Source organism: Sinocyclocheilus grahami, unplaced genomic scaffold (assembly GCF_001515645.1).
Source record: "Sinocyclocheilus grahami isolate Dianchi unplaced genomic scaffold, SAMN03320097.WGS_v1.1 scaffold1040.1, whole genome shotgun sequence".
In the NCBI taxonomy this organism is placed as follows: domain Eukaryota; kingdom Metazoa; phylum Chordata; class Actinopteri; order Cypriniformes; family Cyprinidae; genus Sinocyclocheilus; species Sinocyclocheilus grahami.
The window spans coordinates 47,798-67,986 of NW_015506219.1; the positions used below are offsets into that span (position 1 = coordinate 47,798).

Consider the following 20,189-nt stretch of genomic DNA (forward strand, 5'->3'; position numbering starts at 1 on the left):
TTATGATTATATCTCTGCAAAAAATGTCTAGGTTTTCCGCTCTGCATGCATGTCAGCTTATCAATCGCTTTTCATAAACTTAAGAGAAAGTTCCTTCCTACGAATGGAGGCGAATCGAATTGATTTATGGATGGAACACATTCATAAATGTGTCTAAATGGATCTGACGCTTAAGCCAGGTGTTTTCTATTCATGCAGTCTTTATAAGCATGCAATCTGTGCATCGTCTCTGATTCATTGCTGTTTGGTCTTCATAAAGGTGGGCTCTTCATGCGTTCCACCGTGCAAGAACACAGCGCTTTCAGATTCGCTGTGCAGCTCTACAACACCAATCAGAACACGACTGAGAAACCCTTCCATCTCAATTACAACGTAGATAACCTGGAGTCCTCCAACAGTTTCTCTGTCACTCATGCATGTGAGTACTATGAGCTTTTACCTGGATGCTGCTTCATATCACTGACTGAACGAGACTGGGGAATAATTGCTGGAAATCTGTGCAAACATTTCTATGAACTGCGATAATCATCATCTTTATCCATCAATAACAAACCAGTCACTACTTTGATAGATTTCAGCTTAATTCAGGAATATAACAAGTGGAGAAACACCGAAGTAGGCTATTCTGCAGTGAAGAGTTTCTATTACCCCATATATTATCCCATAATCTTGTAATGATCCGGTTTCTGCTTTCAGTTGTGCACCACCTATTAACATCAAGCCTCATTGTGGACTTCAGATGAAATGTATTGGTATTAAATAGCTTGATATTAATGATAATAATATAACTAACAGTAGCACAAATCATAAATAAAGCAAGGCATACAGTGACACAAATTATGAATTAAAAAAATACACTGAATTTAGAACACAAAGAGATGTGTTTTCAGCTGGGTTTCGAGTTCGGACAGGGTAGAGAGGTCACAGAGGGACTGGGAGAGAATTTCATCGTTTCGGGCTTATATTACTTTTTTCTAAGCATCATGTTTTCTTCACTGAGAAACTTCTGATATTATCAGAATTCTTGCTTTTTCCACCTCAGTCTTTGTGGTTGGCTTTAGCGTCACGCTTGCTTAGTACATGACAAGTCGTTTTGTATTTCTGCTTTGATGTTTTTGTGATTGAATCCCTTTGTAATTATGACAGTTCTTTTGCGGCACCCATGCTTGCCCAGTCTGATTTGCAAGTGAAAGTGTTGCAATAAGAGGATGAGCATTCAGTGATAGAAGTGCTTTGTGGGCACAGTCTGTCGGTATTTCTGAGTCAAAATCACTTTGAATTCATAAGCAAGTTCCCTTGGCAACGCAGAATAACCCCAGCACTGTAGAGGTACAGATAGGTGAGAGAAAGATAGCATAAATGATTACACAACCTGAGTTTGTCATGGAATTATTGGAGGAACACAAACAAAATATTTAGTTTTTTTTAGGAACTGAATATTACCTACTAGGTTTTGTACACTCACTGTTCATCTGTACACTCACTGGTCTTTCTTTTTCTTAAAGAGTGGTCGACCAATATTGCTATTTAGAGAGGAGGATGTGAATAGATATAAACAAATTTATCCACTGGGCGGGCTGATGGTATTTTTTTGGGGGAGGGGGGGGGGGATGACAATTTTTATAAGACCAGAAAGGAGGAAGGTTTGTATGATTCAGTGAGGCTAGGATAATAACTGAAAAATAATCCCAAACCTGTAAGCAACTCTTCCAGTAAGGTTAAGTATTTGCCCCCTTATTTGGATTTTTCTGTGGCATTTTTTAGGTCAGTTTTTGTAACTTTTTTAAATGAAATCTCTTTCATGTAAAAAAAAAAAAAAAAAAACCTTGGCACTGCAGACGTAGCACAGAAGCAGTATATGAAGTGGCATTTAGATTTACATAGACTGTTTAATGCAGCTCGGAGATGCCATGAGTGCATTTACATTGCGATTACAATTGCATAAATCATTTTAAAGGGGTCATATGATGCTGCTAAAAAGAACATTATTTTGTGTATTTGGTGTAATGAAATGATTTGAATCATAAGTGGCAACGAAAAACACAGCGGCCTAGCCTGAGGGGAAGCCCCAGCTTAGCGTGCGCTGAGGCCAGGATAGAGTGAGCTGAGGCGGGCTGGACTTTCACCGCTTCGTCCACGGTGAAAGTTGATGTATTCCCTCAGCAACCAGCACAGATCAGCTCTAGGCATGACGAAGCGGATATCGTCCTCTTTTGGAAGACCAAACAAAGTAGTTTCACTTTCACAACGAAGCACACAGTGTCTTCAGGACATGGCGGCGGCAGCAACAATACTACAGCGAGAATAAAAGTTACACCTTCTTTCTTTGCGTGAACATTTGGGCGGCGTTATGCAAATCTTCCCAGATCGTGATGTAGACATGTGGGGGCGTGTTAGAACGAGCCGTTTTAGGTAGGCGTGGTTAACTCTTAACTTTTATAAAGAATATCTCTTTGGTTTTAAGACTTTAGTGTTTGCAACTTTACAGATCTTCTTTATGCACCAAGAGCTTGTAACACTCCAAAGAGAAAGGAACAATTGAAATCGCATCACATGACCCCTTTAAATATAATAAATAGTGAATATAGACATATGAAGTGTTAAAAGAGAAAATACACTAAATAAGATAGTAAAATGCCAGTAGGTGGTGGCAAGTCACTGTCTAAATGAGTGAGTCACTGATTCATTCATTCAACTGATTCATTCAAAACAGCTCATTCATTCAGGATCAAAGCAAGTGACTTTACAAATAGGTCATTGAATTATTGGCATATGTGTGTGTGTGTGTGTGTGTGTGTGTGTGTGTGTGTGTGTGTGTGTGTGTTTAAATTAATTATTTTATTAACTACTGTATGTACCATTGGATAAAGTATAAATTAGTGATGATTTTAAAAGGCCACCCTAAGGTGAAAAAAAATTACCATTTCTATTAATTCGTTATCAGATTTATCAACCAGGCCAATATATACACAAACCATTTTCTAGGATTTTTGTTAACAGGCAAGGCCTATAGATGTCAGATAAACCAAAAGTACACTCGTCGTTACTTATATAAGGTGAAAAAAAATTACCATTTCTATTAATTCGTTATCAGATTTATCAACCAGGCCAATATATACACAAACCATTTTCTAGGATTTTTGTTAACAGGCAAGGCCTATAGATGTCAGATAAACCAAAAGTACACTCGTCGTTACTTATATAAGCGTATTAAGTATGTTGCAGTAGATGTGCAGCTTTCTTTTGCTATCTGATATCTGACCGCGCTATCCAGCAAGCCTTCAGAACTGAATATTTTCACTTATTTAGCACATTCAGTGAAGCTCTCCACCAGTTGCTTTACTCATTCACACACTTTTGTGCTGATCTGATCCTTAGCACCCGCGTGGAATTGTAAACTTCTCTCTAACCTCTGCAGTGTCATCTCATTAACAAACAGATCTCATATTGCTTCACTGCACTGACTGTCATTGGAAAAAAAAAATCTACACATAGGCAGCCAATCAAACTGGAAGTGTCAAGGTGGGGGTGGGATTGTGGTAAAGGAGGCGCAGATCTCCATGTTGTGTTGAGTGCCGATCACATACTAATGAGGTGTCTACACTGATAAGAGCATAGGTGTTAAGAAAATGAGTGAATAAATAATAGATACATTGTTCTAGCAAAAGTACTTGTCCCTGCACTGAGGAGCACATGGCTGGGGGAGAAGGAAGCTGGATTTTAGCAATCCAAATAAATGAAGGGGCGCAGCACTCCTGAGAGCCTCCTTAAAAAGCATTGAGAAAATGACTCAAGACTGTCTATAACATCTGATTCATTATCACTTTTTAATGCCAGTGTCATTTTTAAACGTGGTGCAAGCTGTTAGCTGGCATGATGATCTTGCTTAAACAGGGTATCGACAAAAAAATAAATACAATTTAATAAAATAAAATAAATTAAAATAAAATAAATTTAAATTAAATTAAATTAAATTAAATTAAATTAAATTAAATTAAATTAAAAATAAGTTGGGATTTCATTTTATCCATTTGGAATTCAATGGATGTTGAAAATGGACGTTTGATACCAGAATGGAGCCAGTGTCAGTGTGAATGTGATAAAATAATGCTTAATAAACAAGTGATGACTATTGGTTAACAACATTTATTTGTTAATTTGTTAACATTAATATTAACCCATTTTAAGTTTTAAAAAGTGGTAGCCTGTGACCATTACCTTAAAGGCCTACACTACACGGTCAAAAGTTTGGGAATGGTAAGATTTTTGTATGTTTTTGAAAGTCTCTTCTGCTTACCAAGGATGCATTTGTTTGATCAAAAATACAGTTAAAAATGTGAAATATTATTATTATTTAAAAAAATCATTTTCTGTGTGAATATATTGTAAAATGTAATTTATTCCTGTGATGCAAAGCTGAATTTGCAGCATCATTACGCCAGTCTTCATCCTTCAGAAATATGCTGATTTGCTGCTCAATAATCATTTCTGGTTGTTATTAATGTTGAAAACAGTTGTGCTGCTTCATATTTTTGTGGAAACCAAGATACACTACCATTCAAAAGTTTGGGGTAAGTATGAAAAAATAAATACTTTTGTTAATCAAGGATACATTAAATTGATCAAATCTATTTCAAAGAAATGCTGTTCTTTTGAACTTTCCATTCATCAAAGAATCCTAAAAAAATAAAATGTATCACAGTTTTCAAGAAAAATATGAAGCAGCACAGATTTTTTCAGCATTTATAATAATCAGAAATGTTTATTGATCAGCAAATCAGCATGGTGCTGAAAATTCAACGTTGCATCACTGGAATACATCTTACAATATGTTTACATAGAAAATAGTTATTTTAAATTGCAATAATATTCCAAATTTTTACTGTGTTTTGATCAAATAAATGTATCCTTAGTGAGCAGAAGAGACTTTCAAAGACAAGAAATGTCAGCAATCCCAAATTATGACTTATAAAACCAAATATATATATATATATATATATATAATTTTATTTTATTTTATTTTTTTCTCAAAAAAAATCGCTTTTTATGTAGGCTATGTTATGAAAGTTCTTGTGAACAGTCGACCTATTGGATAATCACTGACTTTGTTGGTTAATGATAATTAGCTTCATACAAAAGCACACGCCCTGTAGCTAAGTGTAGTAATTGTATTCTTGTAAATGTCAGCACTCTTAATTACAGGTATCCGTGACATTTCATATGGAAGAATGTTAGATTTTTTTTTTTCTGTTCCTGCAGCCACTGAGAAACCGTAAAAAACTACAGTAAAGAAATATTTTCCATTACTCCTCAGACGTGACAGCTACACTTTTCATTTTGCATTTCAAAAGCGGCATAAAAGATCTGAAGCTTGCTGGATAAAATCTTCAAATCGTTGTGGTGCCGAGTGTGTTTAGACGATAGCATGTGCTAAAGCCATCACAGTCATTTCTAAGTGCTTTCCTTTTACCCGTGTTGCATTAAAAATCAGAATAACTAATTATCAGTGTAAATTCATTGGCTTATACCTTAACATGAAGAGTTGTAGTACACAGTATATTCACCATCTATCACAGAATAAGGAACAATGTATTCTCCTCAAAAATTGCCTTACCTTTTAGCATGCATAATAGGTTCCTAGTATAATTTCTTGGTTCACTTGTCTTTAATGTGATACCAGATTGGAAATGTGCATAATAAAGATTTCAAGTGCGATCTAAAGCTTTATGAGTAGCAAATCTGTGTAACATTTCTTTAAACTCCATGAAACATGTTTCGAGATTTCATTTTTCGCCTTGCTTTTCATGCTGGTTGCTCTATATAAAATCAGTGCATATTAATTTAATTTTGTCACATGGGAGTACATGTCTTTTAAGGTGATTCTATTTAAGGGAAGCGATGTTCCTTCAAGGCTGAAGTGGCGTCACATGTCTCTCCCTGTAAACCTTCATTGAGAACAGAGCCCAGCAGCCCACATTCACACAGCGGGCCTGAAACGTCTAGTTACTAGCTTGTGTTCAAGGAAACAAGACCCTAGTTGTGTCTTTCTGCCAAAGATCTGACTATTTGCTGGATCAAATGTCAGCCCGAAGAGCATCAGTTTACAGTATATTGACTTGGACAGTCAACAGGGTAGAGGAATGTTTGGGAATAAGTGCCTTTGCAAGTTGTTTTTGATTTTATTTATTATTTTAGTTATTGTCTATTTGATATGAGGACCACACTGGCATTGAAAAGCTAAGAAAATGGATGCATGTTTTGCTTCTTACAATCATAAACGGTTTTGTTGTTCAACTGTTTTGCTGTCAGGTTATCAATCAATAATTTAGGTAATTGCTGTTTACAATGTGACAATGAAGCAAACCAATGTTTATGAATGACTGAGCAAAGTAATGAGACTGCTTCTCAAATTGTTCTAGTTGATTGTACTCTGAGATTACATTTTTGGCTGTACAGTGGTTTTTTGTTATGTAGTCTGGGGACATTTTGATGAGGTTTCGGCATTTTGTGAGAAATATCATTCTGTGATGGGTCATGTGTCACCCCAAAACCAAAAGAAAGAAAATCATTGTATTAATAAGTTACATAGAAAGTAAATTTTGGTTTGGGGACCATTAATATTTTGATATTATGCCAGTTATTTGCTATTTGCATTTGCTATTCAATTTCGCATAATCATTGTTGCTTCTCATTCATCTTTTTTTTTCTCTCTAATTCTCATTATTCTCAAAGGTGATTCTCATTAGTTTCTCAAACTGTTGTGTAAAACATTTATGTATGTCTTCATAACTATAGTACAACAAATACTACGTATATAGCTGTATAATTATATGTATAAAGTGTATAACTTTATACATGTATAACTTTATAAAAGCTTTAAACTTTATAAATGTAGAAGTTACATACTGTTAAATGTTAAATGTATAAAAAAAATACAAATGCACATGTGTGTGTGTGTGTGTGTGTGTGTGTGTGCGCGCATTTTTGTGACAAATGAGGACATACATTTGTATAATGACAAAGGTATGACAGGTATTACAAGGAGAAGGTGACTTTTCAGGACATTACCCCATGTCCCCACTTTTCAAAACGCTTATAAATCACACAGAATGGAGTGTATTGAAAATCTGAAATAGCAGAAAGTCTCCTGTGAGGGGTAGGTTTAGGGGTAGGGTTGGTGTAGGGCAATAGAATATACGGTCTGTACAGTAGAAAAACCATTACGCCTATGGAGAGTCCCCACTTTTCACAAAAACAAACCTGTGTGTGTGTTTGTATGCACACACACTATACTGTTTTATTGGATTTTGTAGTGAAACCTGAACATTTCTTGACAGGTTTTGTGAGATTCCCCCTGACATCTGAAATGGATCGCCAGGGAGAGAGACCGGCAGTCTCATTGTGACCATTCAATGCTTTCTTGCATCTTATTTAGTCTTTAATTTTTACACTTCAATAATGACAAATTTTGCTCCTATCAAAAGCTGTCGAAAGAACAGAAGAATATACGGTTGAACGAGCGACGTAATGGTGATGTAGAACTGCTTGTACACCAAAGACAGCTCTGTCAAAACTGTCTGCCACACAAGCACAATGAAATGGCCATCCGCTGCAAAATGTCCTGGCAGAAATGCAGGGCTCACCAAAATAATAGAATAAATAGACTCAAAATGCCATTTCACCTCTACTGCCTATTGACTGAGACAGATTTCTGAGTCACTGAAGTATGTTGAGCACAACAAAGTACAGCGACTGCTAGAGCCCGAGATAAGGGCCGTATATTTGCCATAGGGAATCAGCTGTGATGTGTACTGTGAAGACAGTATGCGCAATATGGCAACTGCGAAGGCGAAGCAAACAGCACATTTAAGCATGTTTTGTTTACATTAATTCAGTACCCAAGTACATTCTGCATTCTGTCACTCCTCACTATAATGAGATATGAATCTTCCCAGACAGCATCCATTACTTCTGGGAGAGCGGGACATCTTTATATTTGCAGAACGCTGCATATTTGCAATTTTAACATACTGCACTTAACAGAGCACATCTGTTGTGATTGCAAATGTTTACATTTGATCTCAGTCTCCGTGAGAAGATTTTATCTTTTCGTGTTTTGTCCAGTCACAAGTCGGTGTTTGTTTCGCCACGGTGAAGGTAATCCTGCATTTGTGAGCTGCCAAATCGAGTCTTGAGGAAATCTCAGTTTTGCAGTGAAAAAATGAACTTTTGAACACTTTGCTTTGTTTTGTGCTACTCACGGCGGATGTATCTGCCAAGACACATGAATTGTCCTCCCAGCGTGCTGATTTGTGTTTGGGACGTGGTTTCGCTTCTGTTGCTCATTGTAGTTTTTGTGCGCCGCTTTTGGGTTTTGACTTTGGTTTTCTTAACCAATCTGTGGAGTGTGTTAAGCACAAAGCATTTTAAACAATGCTTTTACAGAGTAGATAAAACGAGATATTTACTCTCCAAAAACGAGGAAATTGTCTGTGATGTTTGTGAGAATTTAAAACAAACTGAATGCTATTTCACTGAGATTTCAATGTCTTATTGTGTGCCAGGGCATTGTTAACAGCTGGACTGCCTCGGATAGCTTCTGCAAATCTCATTCAGCTTGAAATTACAAATGTACCTAAATCATGAGGTGGAATCCATTCTCTTGATCGGAATATAAAACTAGTTGTCCTACCGATGCTTATAAAAGTGCTATTCTCTGATGGGATCAATATAGCCAAATTGGAATCAAACTGCTGTGCCTTGTTTTGCCTTGTGCTTCTCTAAGCAAATAAGAACAGGATCCCTGAGATTGAAGTTTTATGAGATGTGCATTTGCTGTTTCACAAAAAAAATATGTTTTTGCTTGTCACGTCTGAGCCATACTACTTCTGATAAGACAGAGCAAATAGCCTCAAGTACATTTGACTGTGTCAAAGTCCATTAGAATGTTGTTTAGTCAATTAGCCTGACTGAACTTGTTATATTTTGCAGGGAAAAAGAGGCATTTTTGTTGCTTTTCTGTTTAAGTCAAAGTTATTAAAGCAATAGTATATACAGTGGGTACGGAAAGTATTCAGACCCCCTTAAATTTTTCACTCTTTGTTATATTGCAGCCATTTGCTAAAATCATTTAAGTTAATTTTTTTTCCTCATTAATGTACACACAGCACCCCATATTGACAGAAAAACACAGAATTGTTGACATTTTTGCAGATTTATTAAAAAAGAAAAACTGAAATATCACATGGTCCTAAATATTCAGACCCTTTGCTAATGTCTGTCCACCAACGTTTACCATCCAACCTGGCAGAACTGGAGAGGATCTGCAAGGAGGGATGGCAGAGGATCCCCAAATCCAGGTGTGAACAACTTGTTGCATCTTTCCCAAAAAGACTCATGGCTTTATTAGATCAAAAGGGTGCTTCTACTAAATACTGAGCAAAGGGTCTGAATACTTAGGACCATGTGATATTTCAGTTTTTCTTTTTTAATAAATCTGCAAAAATGTCAACAATTCTGTGTTTTTCTGTCAATATGGGGTGCTGTGTGTACATTAATGAGGAAAAAAAAAGAACTTAAATGATTTTAGCAAATGGCTGCAATATAACAAAGAGTGAAAAATTTAAGTGGGTCTGAATACTTTCCGTACCCACTGTATATATAAATATTAAAATATTCTTATTCCATCTTAAAGTCAGCATGAAATCAAGACTGACCCAATATATGCATATATATTTTCACATAATCAAAATGTCATAACCTGTCATAACTCTGCTGATGTTTTTAAAGCCGTAGTTCAGTCATTCGCATTCAGGTCTGCTTCTATTCCTGCATGCAACACTTATACCAATTAAAAAAATGATGAAATAATATCAAATAAAGTAATGTCCTACTTTTTTTCTGGTTAGATAAGTCATTTTACTCAGAGGTATTTAACATTGTGACAATAAATTTGGTTGCAACTTACATTTCATGTTGCAACTACAGGTATTTCCATAAAACTGTAAACACTGTGATTCTGGGTGTGCATCCAGTGCCATGAGTTTGATGTAGGGCTGTATGTGTGGCCAACCAGTCACAGGATGAGGTTGTGTTTAGGATCCTATCTGAAAATAGTTTAGTTTGAAAACTTGGTAACACCTTAGATTAGGGAACACATGTGCACTATTGTTTTCCCTCAATAAACTCCTAATTACGGCTTATTGACAGTAAGTAAGACAGTTACTGCAGGTAACACTTTAGGGACCAATTCTCACTATAAAGGAGTTGCTTATTAGCATGCCTATTATTAACATATTGGCTTAGTACTTATAAAGCACATGTTCTGCATGACCATATTCTACATCCCTAATCCTACCCAACAACTATTAATAAGCATCAAATTAGGAGTTTATTGAGGCAAAAGTCATAGTTAATTGTTGTTAATAGTGAGAATTGGACCTTAAAATAAAGTGTGACCAGCAGTTATTGTAGTAGTTATATTTAGGTATTGAATAGGATTATGGGATCTAGAATATGGTCATGCAGAATAAGGCATTCATTTAGGTAACACTTTAGGGACCAATTCTCACTATAAAGGAGTTGCTTATTAGCATTATTAACATATTGGCTGTTTATTAGTACTTATAAAGCACATGTTCTGCATGACCATATTCTACATCCCTAATCCTACCCAACAACTATTAATAAGCATCAAATTAGGAGTTTATTGAGGCAAAAGTCATAGTTAATTGTTGTTAATAGTGAGAATTGGACCTTAAAATAAAGTGTGACCAGCAGTTATTGTAGTAGTTATATTTAGGTATTGAATAGGATTATGGGATCTAGAATATGGTCATGCAGAATAAGGCATTCATTTGTGTTTTATAAGTACTCATAAATAGACAATATGGTAGTAACATGCATGCTAACAAGTAATGGTGAATAGCATTCCCTAATCTAAAGTGTTAGAACAAGTTTTGAAAATAGTTTGAATTTAATTGATGCACAAACATTCAGCTTCAGTACTCTGTGACTTTAATTTCAGAACATTAGTCTTTAGAAGTGTATTCCTTCTCCCAACATTACTGTGACTTACAGCGTTGCATGTTAAAGTAATTTTGAAGCCGCTCTGTTAAATTAATTAGTGACACTAGCTAAACAATATTTGAGCGTGCTAATCCTCCAGGCAGGGTTTTGAATGTTCGATACATTTTCTTGCCCAAGACTAAGACAGATGTGCTACTTTGAAGTACGGTTGACGAGGTGAAAGGGGAGGGAACGGCGGTAGCTCCCTAATTACTTCTGTTTTCCCATTATGCCATTCAAGGTTTGAAGTCGCAGGTACATTTAGACGAGCAGTTCAAAGCCAAAGAAGCAACATGAAAAGACTGTGGGTGCAGCGTTTCTTTTCTGATGGCCACAGCTGAATTAAAGCTGAGTGTGTCTTCCTCCTAGCAACACGAACAGTGAGACCGCTGCACTGTTTTTGTTCTCTTCGTGAGCTTACTTTTCTTGAATTTTGTTAAAGAAAGAATTTGCATTCCTAGGCCCTTTAATCTCATCTCACCGTCTGCACAAAGTCGCCCATCTTTCATTCTGTCATTAGGCTAATGGTGTGCATCTCCTCTGCCAAGATTTTACATGTGCCTACCCCCTTTTTTATGGGACCCGCCAGTTTCTTACACACCCGGCTAGCAGATGGTTATTTGGACACGTCTCTCTGCAGTCTGCTGTTTTGCTTTTCGGAAAAAGAGCTACAACAAAGCTTGATTTTATGTTATTCACATTTGCTTGACTAGTAGGGAATGCTACTAGTGGCAGCAAACAGAACTGTGAAATTAATGAAGCAATTTGAGCATGAGTGCAGTTGTACTGAATATCGCAGATGTTGTTTTTATACAACATCCACATGAATAAGAAGTTGAAATCAAGTAAACCGGTTAGTTCATACATTTTGTTGTTTTCAACTGACAAATGCTAGTCCACACTGGTGCTTCCTCTGTGTTTCAGAAACGATCTCCATCCACACTACTCGACCGAAAATTCATGCACGCTGTTGCATCATGCTCCGTAATATACTACGCTTTTACTAAAAACTTACTTTAAACCACCATCGAGTGTTTGTTCTAACTTCCAACTGTGATCTAATGTGGCTTTGGTGATATGATGTTGCTGAAATATGTTATTTGTAGCCTTTTACACTCTTTGTTATGAAAATAGGCAGAATCTCATGAAAATTACATACAAATCATATGCTACCGTATTCATGTGTTTATTAGAGTCATGTTTCATGCATAGAAATGTTTTGTTGGGTTTGTTGTGTACAGAACAGAACATGGAAGTTTGTCATTGGAAGAGACAGGGTGGGTTATGAAGCAAATTATCTTCCTCTGAGCCATAACAGTGGTCACAGAAGAGAAAACATACTGCTGGAATCAGATCGTGTATATCAGGAAATGAACAGAAATGATGATTCTGTCTAAGGAAATATAGACCCTTTTAGGGCCGACGTCACAATTACGTCACAGCGCTAGCTGGAGGCAAAACAACGCGAAAACTGGAGGCGGCCAATTCAAACCAGTGCAGATTCGGCTACATAAGGAGCTTAAAATATCATCTTGTTGTGATGTTGGGTGCCAGAATCAATGTGGTAGAGGCTCCAATTTGAAATTTGATCGCATACCTGCTGCCATTGCCACACAAAAAAACTGACGACAGCTGTGGTTAAACGATCGTCAAAAATGCTCGCGTTTGCAATGCACACTTCTTATCAGAAAAGGCATTTGAAATTGTATATACATTGTTGTGATTGATTGTGGCTGGAATAATAGTAGCTGTAAAAATAGTTGCCTGCTGAAATTGAAATATGTGACCAGAAAACCAGTTATAAGGGCCAATTTTTCAAACTTGAGATTTATACATATATATAAACATCTTCATGGCTAGACAGACACAGGTGAGTTTGTCTTTACTATACACGTTAGGTTTCTCTATAGATGCGAGTCACTCAACCGGAGGTAATCCTGTCAGATCGTCCATGCTTTGAGCTAGCGTGTAGGGTTGGCCAATCTGGTTTCGTCAGTTAAAGTTAACCTTTTCTAATAACAACCGCGGTCCCGGACAGTGAGTGACCTTAGATATGCAGGTAAAATCTGATTTTCTCCAGTCGTTGTTAAAAAACAAGCTAACAAACTTCATAGCTAGCATTAAGTAAAGTGGTCAGGAGAATCTTTCTGCCTCCACCTAAGCTTACTAACAGAAAAAGGGTCTATAAAGTAAATAGGTGAAGATATCAACAGTTCTCCAAATGTGCGCAAATTTGGACTAAAAAGCTTTAATGTACGCTATTCATCCAAACTACCCAATTAGGGAGCGAATGTGGACAGCTAGGGTTGGAAATCGAAAATCGGCTTAAGGTCAGGAATCGGATACTTGTTGTCAAATTTAAATTTCGATTCCGCCTATGCGCTTTTTTTTTCTTCATCTGTGAGGACCGGACCTAGCAATCTGCCAGGACCTTGCTCGCTAATATAAGCGCTCCAAAGTTTGGCTACATTAGCGATCAGAAGCCAAAAAAGCTAAGTATAATATCTGTGATAGCTAAACATTTTGCAAGAGAGGTGTCACCACCAACATGACAAAGCACTTTAATTTAATAGATCGTTAAAGATCACGAATGCGATTCAAACGACAACTTGATTCTATTCCTAAATTACAGTGATTCATCTGTTTCATTCCTCCACCTTTGACGTGTGCGTGTTGTCAAATTTAAATTTCGATTCCGCCTATCAATTCCTATGCGCTTTTTTTTCCTTCATCTGTGAGGACCGGACCTAGCAATCTGCCAGGACCTTGCTCGCTAATATAAGCGCTCCAAAGTTTGGCTACATTAGCGATCAGAAGCCAAAAAAGCTAAGTATAATATCTGTGATAGCTAAACATTTTGCAAGAGAGGTGTCACCACCAACATGACAAAGCACTTTAATTTAATAGATCGTTAAAGATCACGAATGCGATTCAAACGACAACTTGATTCTATTCCTAAATTACAGTGATTCATCTGTTTCATTCCTCCACCTTTGACGTGTGCGATCACAATGTTGTGATCACTTATTGGTTCATCCGTGCAAAGTACGATCACATCAGTGTGTTTTGAACATTAAAATTTGCGTTCGCTCTGCCGCTGACCTAAAGAGAGCAGCTGTCTGTCATGAATGAAACAGCTTCAAAGTCTTTTCAACCACACAGTATCATTATTTCTGTGTTACAAACATTCAATGCACAGAAGTACGGGGATAAAAGTTTATAGTTCAGATATAAACTCTGATGTGTATGGTAGCGATTAAAATAGAGTAAATCACCTTTTGAAAGTAATTTGACACTTCAAATTAAGATGTATCGATTACATTGTTACGCCAGTAGGTGGCGAAAAGGGGCTGTTAAAATGTATTTGTCTTTGAATCATGCAAGAGATTCGTTCAAGAACGCTGATTCATCCAGTAATTAAACAAGTACAACCCAATTCCAAAAAAGTTGGGACACTGTACAAATTGTGAGTAAAAAAGGAATGGAATAATTTACAAATCTCATAAACTAATATTTTATTCACAATAGAATATAGATAACATATCAAATGTTGAAAGTGAGACATTTTGAAATGTCATGCCAAATATTGGCTCATTTTGGATTTCATGAGAGCTACACATTCCAAAAAAGGTGGGACAGGTAGCAATAAGAGGCCGGAAAAGTTAAATATACATATAAGGAACAGTTAGAGGACCAATTTGCAACTTATTAGGTCAATTGACAACATGATTGGGTATAAAAAGAGCCTCTCAGAGTGGCAGTGTCTCTCAGAAGTCAAGATGGGCAGAGGATCACCAATTCCCCCAATGCTGCGGCGAAAAATAGTGGAGCAATATCAGAAAAGAGTTTCTCAGAGAAAAATTGCAAAGAGTTTGAAGTTATCATCATCTACAGTGCATAATATCATCCAAAGATTCAGAGAATCTGGAACAATCTCTGTGCGTAAGGGTCAAGGCCGGAAAACCATACTGGATGCCCGTGATCTTCGGGCCCTTAGACGGCACTGCATCACATACAGGAATGCTACTGTAATGAAAATCACAACATGGGCTCAGGAATACTTCCAGAAAACATTGTCGGTGAACCCAATCCACCGTGCCATTCGCCGTTGCCGGCTAAAACTCTATAGGTCAAAAAAGAAGCCATATCTAAACATGATCCAGAAGCGCAGGCGTTTTCTCTGGGCCAAGGCTCATTTAAAATGGACTGTGGCAAAGTGGAAAACTGTTCTGTGGTCAGACGAATCAAAATTTGAAGTTCTTTTTGGAAAACTGGGACGCCATGTCATCCGGACTAAAGAGGACAAGGACAACCCAAGTTGTTATCAGCGCTCAGTTCAGAAGCCTGCATCTCTGATGGTATGGGGTTGCATGAGTGCATGTGGCATGGGCAGCTTACACATCTGGAAAGGCACCATCAATGCTGAAAGGTATATCCAAGTTCTAGAACAACATATGCTCCCATCCAGACGTCGTCTCTTTCAGGGAAGACCTTGCATTTTCCAACATGACAATGCCAGACCACATACTGCATCAATTACAACATCATGGCTGCGTAGAAGAAGGATCTGGGTACTGAAATGGCCAGCCTGCAGTCCATATCTTTCACCCATAGAAAACATTTGGCGCATCATAAAGAGGAAGATGCGATAAAGAAGACCTAAGACAGTTGAGCAACTAGAAGCCTGTATTAGACAAGAATGGGACAACATTCCTATTCCTAAACTTGAGCAACTTGTCTCCTCAGTCCCCAGACGTTTGCAGACTGTTATAAAAAGAAGAGGGGATGCCACACAGTGGTAAACATGGCCTTGTCCCAACTTTTTTGAGATGTGTTGATGCCATGAAATTTAAAATCAATTTATTTTTCCCTTAAAATTATACATTTTCTCAGTTTAAACATTTGATATGTCATCTATGTTGTATTCTGAATAAAATATTGAAATTGGAAACTTCCACATCATTGCATTCTGTTTTTATTCACAATTTGTACAGTGTCCCAAATTTTTTGGAATCGGGTTTGTACATCTTGAGTGAGTCATTGAATCTTTCATTCATAAATTACATGTGATTTTGTTTAGTTGTCTAATGTTTTTTCTTCAGAATCACGAGAGAACCAACTTCCACTGGGGGAAAAAAAAGAAGGAAAAAAACTAAATTTATCCAGAATCATGCAGTTCTATTTTTCACACAAACAGCTCTTAAAGAGTTTTTATGTACTCTGTTGATTTTTGTTCATGGTATTCAGCTCCAATAAATGGTTTGCAAAAAAGAGACACAGGATAAATGTTTGATATCATTATTTAATCACATTAGAATTGAAACTGGGAATTGAAAAGAAACAGAATCGATAAGAGGAATCGGAATCGGAATTGATACAATTCAAACGATACCCAACCCTATGGACAGCCACAGCTTAGTTTTCAAAAGTTTCCATTTTAAAACAGGGTCTTCTGCATTTCCAAAAGTCGAAAACTCCAGAGTAGTGTGGGAGCCAGGCGTAACCGTAACAAAAGTTATGGGATTTTAATACAAAAACACACTAGTGTAATCGTAGCCTGAAAGCCGGTCTGGAACGGAGTATGTCAGTGGAGCGGAGTGATGGCCATTTCCCCTCTTCACTCGAAACATTCTGCAATCGCTCAGTTCCAGCTTCACTTCAGGCTTTCCATTCCCCGCTCCAAACCATCCTGGAATAAGACAAATCTGCTTTTTGGAACCAGACAGTCTAGTTACAGTATCTAGCAGCAGGAGCCAATCCAAGCAAGCCCAGCCTTGACCAACTCAAACCCGCGACATTGGCAGTGTCATGCTCTGACGGTAGTGCTACAGGAACACACATTATTTGTGGTGCAAAATGGGTGATTTTTAAGAATGTTTGACAAACTCTTAATCTCTCATGAGTGGCAAGGTTTCTCTTGACTGTCAGTCAGCAAGACAGCACAGCTTGTAATACGATCAAACTCTCAGCTGCAAAGAGCATATGTAATGACAGGTTGAAAGATGAAAGACTCGATTGTTCTGCCTCTTTCTTCCTAACTGTCTCTCGCTTTTATTTTAACATGAAATTGTGAAGTCATGTATGACTTTCTCTCACAGATGCCCTTGACAGTCTATGGTATCTTGGCCCAGCGCTGTTCTCATTAGCCAGAGCGTCGGCCCACCGGAGGTGTTTTGTCAGGTCATTCTCCCCCTCGCAATCTGAAGCCAAAAAAAGCAACTTATGCCTGGGTCTCCAGTCAGAATCGTGGTGTCCAGCATTGCTGGAGTCGGGGGAGATCTGTCAAATCAGAGGGAGAATGTCTTCAGGGCAAGTGGACAGTTGCTGTCCCACCATGGATCAGCTGTTCAGGCAGCCACAGAATGGACAGAGAATGAATACACGGCCTCACAAACATATACACATACAGTAACTGCATACTGTTCATCTACTGGCTTCTTCTTTAACCCTTGGATCCTCTTAGAAATATAAATTTTTACATTTCCTAAAACATGAGTGCGCGTTGTCAGTGTACTCACTAGAGCATTGTGAGTGATTGTTAAGGCATTATAATGAAGTTTATAGGGTGTTTCTAGGATTGTTGCTAGGGGGGGGTGCCTTTTTGCAAAACAAAAATGGTAATACTTTTTTTAATTTTAAGGACCAATTATCTCTATTACTGGCATATTGTCTGTTTATACTTATAAAGCACATATTAATGCCTTATTCTGCATAACCATATTCTAGATACCTACACTTAACAACTACCTTACTAACTATTAATAAGCAGCAAATTAGGAGTGTGTTAAAGGCAAAAGCCATAGTTAGTAGTGAGAATTGGTTCTTACAATAAAGTGTGACCAAAGCATATATTTTGCAAAACTCCAAAAACGTACCTAAACATACAATTCACTGTGATTTCATAATGAAATGAACACTGGTGGCAGTAAACCACTAATAACTCATATTCCTTTTCACACAAATCATGATTACGTGGCAGATTATCGGTTCATTAAGATTAATTTCCACATGGTTGCTTCACTATACTACACTGAACAAAATTATAAACGCAACACTTTTGTTTTTGCCCCCATTTTTCATGAGCTGAACTCAAAGATCTAAGACTTTTTCTATGTACACAAAAGGCCTATTTCTCTCAAATATTGTTCACAAATCTGTCTAAATCTGTGTTAGTGAGCACTTCTCTTTTGTCGAGATAGTCCATCCACCTCACAGGTGTGGCATATCAAGATGATGATTAGACAGCATGATTATTGCACAGGTGTGCCTTAGGCTGGCCACAATAGCAACAAGCAATATTCACAATCATCTGTACTAAGTATTATATTATGTTCTCTACTGTATCCTAAATATCAAGGATGAACATTAATGACGCTTGTGCAAAACACCACTAATAACATAGATTCTACACTTTCATTTACCACACTATTGAAAAAAGTATCTCCAGAGAGACCTCCATGGAGGCCTGCAAACATTGTCTATGAATTTCTAATTGACCGTTATTGGTGGCAATAAATTAACCATAGACATAGCATAGACATTAAACATAGCGAGTGTGTATACCATTCAGAGTCATTACCCGTTAAGCAGTTGCCCACTACAATCACATCACACTTGCTTACCTGTGTATGGAGTCTTTATTCAATCTTACATGTGCTGATCAAATCATGGCCATTAGGAGATGATAGGACGGACCTTCATCCGTCTTCTTCTCCTTGGATGTGCTTGAAGAGATTTGAAAGCAGGCTATGCAGACAACTGCATTTGATATTCAGCTGAAAGAAACCAGGAAAGATCAAGGGCCCAGGATGATTGGCAATTCATTTGTATGCTTTAAGAGGAATGATATCTTCAACAGAGAACGGTCAAGGGTACAAATAATGTGCTGAAAGAGGATGTAAAAGAGGATATAGACAGAGAATAAAAATAAATACATGAATAAATATAACTCCCTGAAAGCTCTATATGATGACTGAAGGCACAATATGAAACTGCTTAATAAAATACTACTACTAATCTTATCTACTAATTATTAAATGATTGCATTACTATTACTACTCCTCATACTTGGTATTCAGCTCAAAACTCCCACACTTAACTTATCCTGAATCAATTGTGGCATTGACATGGATAACACCTCACACCAGGGGTTTTCAAACTTCTTATGCCAAATATTATGATCCCATTACAAGGGACCCCCTTCCCAAGTATAAAGGCAGCTGTAAGTTTAATTATAAAGACCCACTTAAATACATCTAAAAACAGCATGATTTTATAATGACAATATGTTGATTGAGATATTAAATGATCCAGAAGCCAATTATTTATTTCTGCAAACAATATAATGTCTTTATATTGTCATTATACTTCAGACAAAGAAGTATAATTTGGACATTATATACCTTGTATTAAATGTTTTCCTACCCACTATTCATTTTAGATGCACAGTACTTAAATTAAACATTTTCAACACAATATTTGTCTAATTGGTAACACTTTATTTTAATCGTCCACTTTAAATATTCTACTAACTATAAGTAACTTTGCAAATTACATGTCAACTAACTCTTATTAAAATGTTAGTAGACTGTTACTAAGTAGTAGAATATGTTGACTTGCAAAGTTACTTATAGTCAGCAAATTGTCTGTTGGTGGAGCATCAAAATGAAGTGTAAGCAGATATTAAGCAGACAGTCTACTAATACTCTAATGACTACTAGTTGACATGGAGTTACTTATGGATAGTAGAATGTCTAAAGTGGACTATCAAAATAAAGCATTACTGTATTGTTTTCTCACTGAACAGATTTTTTAAATTCTGATTTTAACTTTTTTAAATCATTTTCACTGTTGAAAACTATGCTTGTCAATACAATAAAATAATTTTATTTACATGATTTCTGGCTAGTCTTTAGAAAGCATAAAGAAAAATGTTATTTTATAATGTAAATAATGTACATGGGCAGGTACCATTCACATTTCTTAAGAAAATACTCTAAATAACTAGTTTTTTTTTTATTTTATTTCCCTCATGTTTAAAGAAAAGTCAGCAAAAATAAATAAATAAATAAAATGAAGCAATATGCTGGCACCATGTTGCAGGAAATATATGCAGATATATG

At 36.8% G+C, this 20,189-nt stretch overlaps 1 protein-coding gene across 8 annotated transcripts in view; it reads left to right on the top strand.

The window, feature by feature from the left end:
- Positions 1–20,189, top strand: part of gria3b (glutamate receptor, ionotropic, AMPA 3b) — a 134,481-nt gene that overhangs the window by 413 nt on the left and 113,879 nt on the right. For all 8 annotated transcript variants that reach the window (XM_016251361.1, XM_016251362.1, XM_016251360.1 and 5 more), the window contains exon 2: positions 260–418. In XM_016251361.1, the coding sequence (XP_016106847.1) occupies positions 260–418 (159 nt within the window). The remainder of the gene's footprint in view (positions 1–259; positions 419–20,189) is intronic.